This window comes from Seriola aureovittata, chromosome 4, assembly GCF_021018895.1.
Source record: "Seriola aureovittata isolate HTS-2021-v1 ecotype China chromosome 4, ASM2101889v1, whole genome shotgun sequence".
NCBI lineage: Eukaryota > Metazoa > Chordata > Actinopteri > Carangiformes > Carangidae > Seriola > Seriola aureovittata.
In genome coordinates this window covers 10,290,495-10,300,583 of record NC_079367.1, presented here as the reverse complement: position 1 = coordinate 10,300,583, position 10,089 = coordinate 10,290,495, and the positions used below count along the sequence as shown (strand labels likewise).

The 10,089-nt window shown below is 41.2% G+C and overlaps 1 protein-coding gene across 1 annotated transcript; it reads right to left on the bottom strand.

Moving 5' to 3' along the window:
* Positions 1–187: 187 nt before the first annotated feature.
* On the bottom strand, positions 188–9,913 carry npat (nuclear protein, ataxia-telangiectasia locus). The gene is made up of 17 exons (XM_056374798.1): positions 9,732–9,913; positions 9,017–9,135; positions 8,849–8,909; positions 8,675–8,747; positions 8,493–8,533; positions 7,721–7,963; positions 7,454–7,529; positions 7,019–7,142; positions 6,643–6,734; positions 6,397–6,478; positions 6,180–6,276; positions 5,973–6,089; positions 4,329–5,750; positions 3,726–3,826; positions 3,017–3,110; positions 1,529–2,871; positions 188–965 (listed from the first exon to the last, which is right to left on the bottom strand). Exons 1-17 carry the CDS (start codon positions 9,766–9,768, stop codon positions 885–887), a joined length of 4,203 nt encoding a protein of 1,400 aa, XP_056230773.1. The 5' UTR covers positions 9,769–9,913; the 3' UTR covers positions 188–884.
* Positions 9,914–10,089: the final 176 nt, after the last annotated feature.

The window sequence follows — 10,089 nt, the reverse complement described above, 5'->3', positions numbered from 1 at the left end:
CCTTCCTGGCAACAGAAATTCCTCCAGGCCTAAGTCATCTCAATCCTCATATAACATATAGGCCTCAAACATTCAAGCAGAACTGATGTTAAATAAAGCCTCTGTAGTTTCAGTGGTTCTATTTTAAAATGTACATTGGAACAGGGCCAATGTGTCAATTTGTGTACTCTGAGGAAAAAGACACAAGACAGTTTCTTTGTTTTATTACAACACTGGATGAAGACTGAGTGTGCAAATTTCAACAGTTGCAGTCATTTTCATTCTCAATGTGTCTTCTTCTTCCAAGAAAAAAGAAAAAAAAAGAAAAACTATACTCGTATATGCCATAAAACATTATATTCACATTACTTTATTTTTCAATTAACCAGACTTTTCTGAACAAGAAGCTCTTCATTCAGTGTTACTAAAATTAGTGGTAGGCATATTCCAAAACACAATTTTATATACCAACCTAACAGTCAGTGACAGCTGGATTCAAACTAGAGTCAAATATTGACCAAGGAAATGTTTTAAAATCACCCTTTTTAACAACCAGGACCCACTAAGTGCCCAAAAACAAATGTATAACTGTTTTTTTGTAGTTAAAAAAGAAAAGATGATTAAAACAAAAGTGAACATGACAATAAACAACACAAGAAAGTGCCATGGTTGCCCTACAACTGCTGCATGTAACAAGATTCTATACAGATCAACCCACACTGGAAACTAGTCAGCCAAATCAAAGTCACTCATTGGCTCAAGGAGACATTGCAGCTTATAAGGTCACAGGCAAGGTTACTAATAGGAACCATAGGCACTGGTTTAGCAGATGGCTTGTTCTATTCCTGGATAGTAACCTAAGCAGGTAGTGATATGGTAGTCCTTCCCTGTTGGTGTGTCTGGTTTCACTCATCATAGTGAAGTGAAGACAGGAACTTGTCCACATCCAAGTCATGGGGAAAGCAATCTATAAGTTTCTTCCTCTCCTGCAGATAAAAAGCAAAAGTCAGAATTACACAACAAAAATATGTATCAAAACTTTTAATGCGACTGATGAGACAATCTAATTGCTTATCAAACATGCAGCATTCACATAGACACTTAATTACCATTTAAATAAAAAACACTGATACCAAAGGGAAGTTCATCTGACAAAACACCTCAGCTCGTCTTAATTTTTTTTGTGAGTTAAGACAAAAAAATATTTAAAAATAGATTGGCCTGATGGTGGCACCAGAATGAAGTCCACGTTGTTACCTAAATCCATCCATCCACCCTTTAAACTGCTTATCCTGCTCAGGGTCATTGAGGACACACTCTATTACAGTGCTAACACACAGAGACAAACACATTCACACCTACAGGCAATGTAGTTTGAAATGCATATAATCTGGATGTCTTCAAAAGAGTTTATTTTCTGTAATGTGACCTTTTTTGGACATATCAGACTCAGCTTGTCAGGCTCAGTTCAACGCTGAAAGACTAAACTCCTGTTTTGTCAGATATGGCATATTATTATACAAAAAACAGATACTTGTGCTGTACTCACCCGGTCTTTCTTCTTGCTGGGAGATCGCTTTGACTCTTTCTTTGCAGGTGGGCTGGCTGTGGGAGAGGACTGTTTGCGTTTCTTAGAGTTCTTAGAGCTTGTGGGCGACTTTTCTCCTACTCCATCCTGGCGCAAACTGTCCTTCAGTGGAGTGCCTGTCCTTGCGATGGCCGCACGTGAAAGAATCATGAGTGTGTGAGCAGCCATGTTAATGCTGTTTTCACTGCCAGCCTCACTGGAAGGGCTGCATGTCGGGGCATCCGGGGTGTTGGGAGGCATGAGACGCTTTGGGGTCCCCTCTCCATTTTTAACCTTCTTCTGTCGAGGAGTCCTAGGACAGTCGGCAGACTCCTCCTGGTTATGGCCAGTCGCAGGGGTCCGTGGTAGACTATTGTCTGAACTGCTTGCTCCAGGCCTCTTGACTGGGGTGGAAGGAGTGTTGATTCCCTGGATGTCCTGCAGCATCTCAGCCGCCTGTTTGGCCAGAGAGCTGGTCTTTGAGGGGGCTTTTGTTGCCTTGGACTGGGGATTAGATGTAGGTTGGGTTACAGCTGGAGGGCTAAAGTCTGATGAAGGCGTTGACTGCTGTTGCTGCTCTTGCATGCTACCCTTAATTTCATTCTCCTTGTTAGCTGTTACATTTGGTATCTCCTGAGAGGGAGTCCTCTTCTCTGTACGCCCCTCACGAGATTTGGCAGGAGCTTTTTCTGTAGGTTCTTTCCTGCTACTCTCCTCTTTCTCCTTTCTAGTTCCTGATTTCAGTGCAGAATCAGAAGACGACCTAGAGCTCTGACAATCACTGCCTTTTGCGTCATCATTACCCTTATCATGATTGTGTATCCTGTTATTAGATTCTGATCTACTTCCTGATTCTGACTTCTTCAAAGTTTCCGACTGTGAGGAATCAGCCCTGCTGGTACTTGCACTTTCAGACTCTTGTTTATTGAACTTATAATCTTGCTTGCGAGAGTTCTTTTTCAAAGAATCTTTGTGGTGCTGTTGTGGAGGCGTGGACTTCTCTGCCTCCTTCATTAAACCTCCTGCAGTTTGGGGATCTGCTGAGCATCTGACAATCTCCACCCTCCTCTTGGGCTTGTTACCACCCAAGATAGCAGGCTTTGTTCGAAGGGCCAGCTGTGTATTATCTTTCTGAACAGATCGTGATGTAGATGTATTTGTAGCTGAGGGTGTGGTGGTTTTAGTTTTAGAAGTTTGTGGTTGAACCTCTGCAGAAGACTCAAAACATAAAATTCTTCTATGACTTGAGCCCTTTGCTGCATCCTGCTGGCTGTTTTCAGCTGACAGAGGTTGAATTACCTTACCAACCACATTTTCCTCAGTGCCTGAAATTCAGAGAAATATGGTCAGGAGGTAAAGCATTGACATCAAAAACATTAACCAGAGCAACACAGAGGACACCCTTTGGGAACATTCAGTAAGAGGATCTTAACTCAGGGATTATTGCTCCAAAGTTAACCTGTAACTTACCGACAGTTGTAGACTGTTTCATTGCCACTGTGGGAGGTTTGGGCTTGACCGTTTCAGACTGCTGTACTGGTACTGGGTTTGGTATGGCAACAAGCTGTAAATATAACAATGTTGACAAGTGTTATTGCTGTGGAAATTGCTAAAAGTCTTAAGCCAGTGGGGACCTTTGAGGTGACAATGTTCTTTATTTCACACACAACATAGTTATTAAGTGTTGGATGGATTGAAAAACATACAAATGACTATACTTTTGCTATTATTGGAGCCTTTCCAATAGTGGGACGTAACTGTAATGTTTGTCCTGAGAAGAAAGCTGATTAAAATCTTAAGTGTATATTACTTTAGAAGGATAAATATTCTTAACAAATTTAAATATAATTTATACTTTAATTCTTCCAATTAAAGGAGATGTCATGTAAAAGTTCACATTTTGGCCTGAGAATGGTATGTGGGTCAGCAGACATTAAGTTTTCTTTTGGGTAGCATGTGTGTAGTAAATTTCGTGCAAATCTGCCCAATAGATTTCAAGACACTCCATCATGGACCAAAGCATTGGTCAAACAGAGATTTTTATCCAAGGGGCAGGATGGTAGATGAGAGGTTGGCAGAATGATCAGGAGTCATCCTATTGTACGAATTTAAGAAAAGGAAAGAACAGAAATAACTTTTAACTGCCAACTCAAACTATTTACAGATAATGTTATGTTACCTGATTGGACACCATCTGGATATTCCCCAGAGTATTCTGACCCATAACAGAAATAGGAAGCACCATGGGCTTAACCGGTGATGGTAAGATGAGCGCTGACCCTGCACATAAAGAACACAAATTTTATTTTTAAATAATAACACTAAAAAAGACAATAGTAATGGGCTGGAGAGATGGTAGGCGATGAGCTACAAAGACCCACTAAACACCGAGGACAGCAAAGATCTCTGCACCTGGGACAACACACAATACATGCTGTGTGCAGATCTAGAGTGGACTGTGTTTCATTGTTAGACCTGTGGACATCTAAAAGAAAACAAATCTTGGCTTAAAGGTAGGTGACCTGGTGCCAATATATAATGATTATGTTATTGCATTTAAAACATTTAAAAAAAAATAATTTCTACAGTGTTACAATTAATGTGGGCATTTTTACAAATGTAAATTAAAAGGGTTAACACTTCTGTAATTTGTGGAAAATTACCAGGGAAATTACATTGACACTGTGACCCAAAATCAGACCCAGCTAGTGATACCAGAGTGAGACTGAGATTAACTTTTGTCTGCTAAAATGACCCACTGTCGTAGTCTGTTGTCTCTTACCAGTGGAGTAGCCTTGAGAACGAGTTGGTGTTTTCACCCCAAACTGGTTGGTGGGCAAAGGCTGCGCTTTTGAGACACCAGCAGGCAGTAGCACCTGTCTGGTTTGAGCGTCTGTATTCGGGGGTTCAGTCACAAGGAAATAGCTGGCAGTGGCTCCTTGGAGAGTAGGGTTAGTGGTGTCCAGGGGTAGTTGAATTATGTAGCTTTGCTGAGCCTGTGATGCCCCTGTTAATGGAGATGTGACCAATGCGCCAGCCTTACAGCTGAGAGGACTAGCATGTGCCTCAGAGCTTTGCAAGCCACTGACTGCCTGTGCTACCTCATCCAAGTTGGCCTTTGGAGTGCCAGGGCCTCCAGGGGACTTAGCTGGAGAGGAAAGATAGATGGTGGGTATCTTGTCCCCGGAAATGCTGGAAATTGCCTGATTCAAGGCTGCATCACTGGCAGTATCCTCCTCCTGGTTATCGCTGATGATGATTTTCAAAGAAACTATATTACTGGAATCTGCTGCAGCCTTGCTTGGGGTGCTGGGGTTAGTGGATGAAGGATCAAGTGCTGCTGCAACTGAGGCACAGGAGGAGAAGGATGCGGGTGAGACGGGTGTAGAGGAGGCAGGGGTAGCTGTAAGAGTTACAGACGCAGAAGCAGATATAGGTAACCCAGCTGTTGATGTGAATGGTGCAACAGTGGAAGCTGTTGTCAAGGCAGGCACAGCTATAAGTGTGACACCAGAAGAAGCAGATGTTGAAGAGGCAGACTCAGGTGTTACTGAATGAGCAAACATTGGCTGAGTGTCTCCTCCACCACTTGAAATCGGCATATGAGATAGCTCAGCAGTTGGCGTTGGAGTATTGTTCAGTTCAACTTGTTCAGGAGACAAAAAAGCAGGTTGATTACTCAGAGCTGAGGAGGGGGCTGTAGCAGGTTGCTCTATAGATCCTTGTGTTTGTTTACACCCCTGTTTTCTATCCACACTTGAGACCAACGTCACCACTGGTGCAACAAATGCAGCAGAAGCTCTTGATGAGGAAACTGTGTTTGAGTCACAGAGGACAGTTTTAATGGAGGTGCTGTCCTTTGTGGCAGGCTCCTGATCATCCATACTGTCTGAAGGAGGGGGAGGTGTATTCAATGGTTCATCAATATCCATTGGTGTCACACCAACACTGGTATTGAAGAGTGGGGCTCTTTCTTTTTTGTTTGAGTCTCCTAGCCCAGATGAGACACCTCGGTGATCACCATGACTCACTAACAATTTGGCTGAACTGTTTTCAATTCTGGATGCTCTGCCGCTGGGGGCAATAACCGTTTTCTTTAACAAGGTGGGACCAGTAGCCTTCCTGGTCTTACGATCTTGTCCAGTTCTCATCTTCACTGTCATTGGGGTTGTATCCGAAACGTTAGTATCTCTCTGTGTAGTGCCTAAAAAAAAAAAAAAGAAGGATAAAATAAAAGACTATATAGGGGCATAACAATTATTATTTTATGCCAAAAATCCCCATCAGCAAGAGTATGATGACATTAGTATTATAATTCTGACTATATATGAACTGTTTTTTGACCTGTGTGAGATTGAAGACAATAATCAAAAGTGACATCTCTGTTGCCCTCTTATGAGAGCGCACTACTGGATTATAAGAATACCTGGATCATCGCTCTGAAGGGGTCTGACTGTAGATGAAGATCCAGCGGCTTCACTCTCTTCTGGACTATTGCTAATCTCTCCATCACCTGGTTCTCCATCAGGGAATTTGGTTTTATCTGCAAATACATATAAACATCATTAGAAATAGTCTTTTTTTGTGTGAAATGGCTTTCAAATCCAACTGAAAAGAAGTAGGTCATAGTTACTGTAATCGAAAAGGTCAAAGAGGGCTTGAAAAGCTGGGTCAGACTCTGTTTGCTCCAAAATGTCGTGGATGGCATCGTCACTCATATGGATTTCCCCCTGTGTCAGAGGATATATGTCAGGAAATAATGTAACAACACAGCTTGATGAAGTGATGATGAGGGGAAAAAACAAAGAAATTATGCTGTTGTGATACTGGCATTTAGAGTAGTTCAGCACCTGTAATCCAAGGATTTCATCAATAGACTGATCTGCCTCCATTGTAGTTAAAGAGGCCTTTGATGTTTGGGGCGTTGGCTCACTGATGTCAGAGATGAAACGGGAGAAAATAGTAAAAACATGTTCTACCATGCTTACAGTAATGTCACAACTTTGACTGTCACTGACAAAATCATGAACCATCTATCACAACAACTTAATATATATCTGCAGAGAGGCAATGCAGAGTCCCAACTCAGCACTTACTTGGCAAGGATTTTGTTGATGTTTTCAGCAAGCTTCTCTTGTAATGATCTGTCCCCCAGGATCTTGTCACGTGCATTTTGTATCACAAGTTGCTGTGGAGACAGACACGTTTTGTGAAGTCACAAAATGTTTGGTTCATGAATCTGTAAAAGACGAATACTTTCAAGAGAGAGCAAGCATGAAAAATATTAAAGTAAATGTCTGCAGCATCATACCGTTCACTACACCGAGTCAAAAATGACAAAAGATGGTGACAATACATGGGTAATTCAGTCCTTATTTGTTGCACGATATGGACCAAGATCATATTGTCTCTTGTTTGTTCAAAATTTCTCACTGCCTAGGAAAACAACACCAAACATACAGATCTACTTACAGGGAAGTTTTCATCAACAACCTCTTCAGGCTGAGGTTCTGCATTAACAGTAGTGACAGTTGTGGCAGATCTGCCAGGGCCACTGGACACACTCAAAGCACCACTTCTCTTCCTGGGGGTGTCCCTGAAGGTAGCAAAAAATATTATAGCAGCCAACATGCATAAGGCAAATGCAAAACCAGTACAATCTCACACAAAAACACCACAAACTTCAATATATCAATCAGCACCTCTGTTCACAGTGCTTTTACTATTGTAAAATATTAAAATGTCTTCAGGGAAAGGTCTATCTACTACTACTTCTGTACTTTAGTTGTGTACAGAGAGAGCAGCATTTTCAAGCCACAGTGGGTTAGTGGGACAACTACATCTGTCTTCAGCGCTATAAAAATAAGGGGTGGTTAACAATTATTATAATATAACAAGCATCCTTACCATTTCCGTCGTCCTGGAGACATCGGGCCTGGATTTAGCCGATGCTCAGACACAATGATCTGTACCGGTGAATCCCCTGTAATGGACACATGATAGCACACATCACTCGAAGCAAACAAATACAGCTTTGCTAAAAAAGTGACTGACAATGACTGGTTAAAGAGAGGATTAAAACAGTGAAACACAAACGCCTCAACCTCGAAAACTGCATTATAAATAATATAATAACATAAAAAACATATACACAGCATGTTTCATCATACTCACTTGGAGTATTTAGTAATCGGCTGCCATCATGGATCTGCTGGTTCGTGCCACTGCAGGGAGCTAGTTTGGTGTGCAGAGCAGTGTAGCTCACAGGAGTTGAGTGGCCGAGCATGCTGTGGGAGGTGTGCGCAGGGCTGATGATGGAGCTTGCCTCAGAAACTGACGAGCAGACGACAGTGCCAGCTGAAGCCACGGTCAGGACCCGCTGTCTAGCCATGTTTGCCATGCCGATGCGTGAACGTGCTGCAACAGACAGAGGCAGATAAAACATTTTTTGTGAATATTGTATTTCTATTTATATCTTAAATCACTGTGTGCTGTGTTGTGTGATTATGCTGATAATTTGCATATTTGATGTATAAACTACAGTGTTTCCCTTAGTTTGTGAATTTATTTGTGTTGGTCTGGTGTTGAATGCTGTTCTTAGAGGCTTCAAAATTCAACATCACAATAAGCTTCTGAATAAGGAAGTCATTGTTCAGGCAGTCAGATCTTTCCAATATGTACAGCTTCACATGCTGTAGGTGCACCCTAAGAGAATCCCAATTACTTGACACTTTCAACAGCATTTCCACACATAAGAAATCATGATAAATCAATGAAAAATACAAAAATCTCGATGGCTGTGTCAAGTCTACTAACCTGGCTGTAAAATTAATGGATACTACTATATACTCTGTAAATTTTGTATATGCATGTGCACTAATAATGCACCTTTTTCAGGCTGGGCATAAACAAGAGAATAAAATGGACAAACTAATTACACACTTACTTCTCTGGCATGCTGATATAGCTGGTGAATTCTGCAATGACCTGAGGAAAGTTATAAAGGAATAATGCAACAATATCAGTGATGAAGATCACACTCAAAGACAGGTTTCAGTAAAAAAGATGGAGGAAAGAGATTGTGTTCGGTTTCAATGAGTTAAGATGATGAAATTGGCAGATAATTACTTGATTTGGTTGAGTGTAAAATCCAGCTTTTTCCACAGTGATGTCATCACTGCAGGTACCTCATGACAAGACTCTGTTGAAAGAACATTACCAACACCACAGACATGATACAAGTATAATTTTATGAAAATTAAATTTAGTAATGGAGACAATAAAGTAATAAAATAATCGCACCTTTTGTTTTGGCAGCCACATACTCGTTTAGGATGGTTGTTAGGCCTTTCCCAAAGACAGACTATGTGGGAACAAAGAATGAATCATACAAGCAATTAGGATCTTTATGCGCACGACATTCACTTCACAATATGTGACATGATTTATCAGAGAAAAAGATATGCTTACAAATACACAAGCAGGAATAGTCCCATCTCCTGTAGTGTGCTCAGCATATTCTTTCAGGTTGGAGCTCTCGAGAATGAAAGCTTGGCTTGTAGCGGACAGTCCCTCCTCTTGCAGGTACCCTGCAGAAGAACATTTACCAACAGCCAGTTAGAGAGAAACATCAATAAAACAAAGCTCAAACTGCCATCGAATAGTTACCCTAAATACAGTTGTAAAATGTGAGCCGCCTGTTTACGGTTTAGTGTCATTGTTAGCTGATGGCGCGTTCAGGTCATATCGTTTAAACCGAAACTACGAGCTGCTGAGTGGGAAAAATTATAATAGAAAAAATAGTTAAAATTCAAAGTCAGAAAAGTTGTTGATTTCTGACAGCGACGCTGTGGTGAAAAGAACTACAGTGAAACTGTTGGGAGAAAGGCTGCAAAAGCACCACAGCTGGCAGCTAGCTAGATCAAAATACAATCCGTTAATCTCATTTTATAGGAGCTATACACTGTGTGTATCCAGTTTTACTCGGCAAAGAACTACTACAAATACGTAACACAACAACAGTACCTAATTCAAACTCTTTATCTGACTACACTGTTAGCTGGCACAAAGGCTAACATTGGAATAAGGCGTGAATAATGGTTGTTTTTCCTGTTCTTTCCTTTCTGCAGACTTCAAGCGAATGCAGCACAACGCTACAGTTTTTGCTGCGTTTGACCAGACTCACCCAAAACAAGCCGAGCGACGTCGGATGGCAACAACATGACTGCTTGTTGGTTGATACAAAAGACGTAGTAATGAAGAATTAGCTACATGTTCAGGAAAAATCTCTCAGAAATCCGTTATACAGCGTCAAATTAAAAAAATAACCGTCAGTGGTTTTACTGTGAAGGAGTCGTCCGGAGGGGACTGCTGCTTACTCAAAAGGCGGGGAACTCAAGAAATTACAACCCGGAAGTATTAAATTAATCTGCCAGTTGGAATCTTGGTAGTAGTAGTCCAATCCAAAATGCCTAACTCCACTATACCCTGAAGGTTGCTATATACATTTATAAGAATAAAATAGATTGAACATAACTTCTACA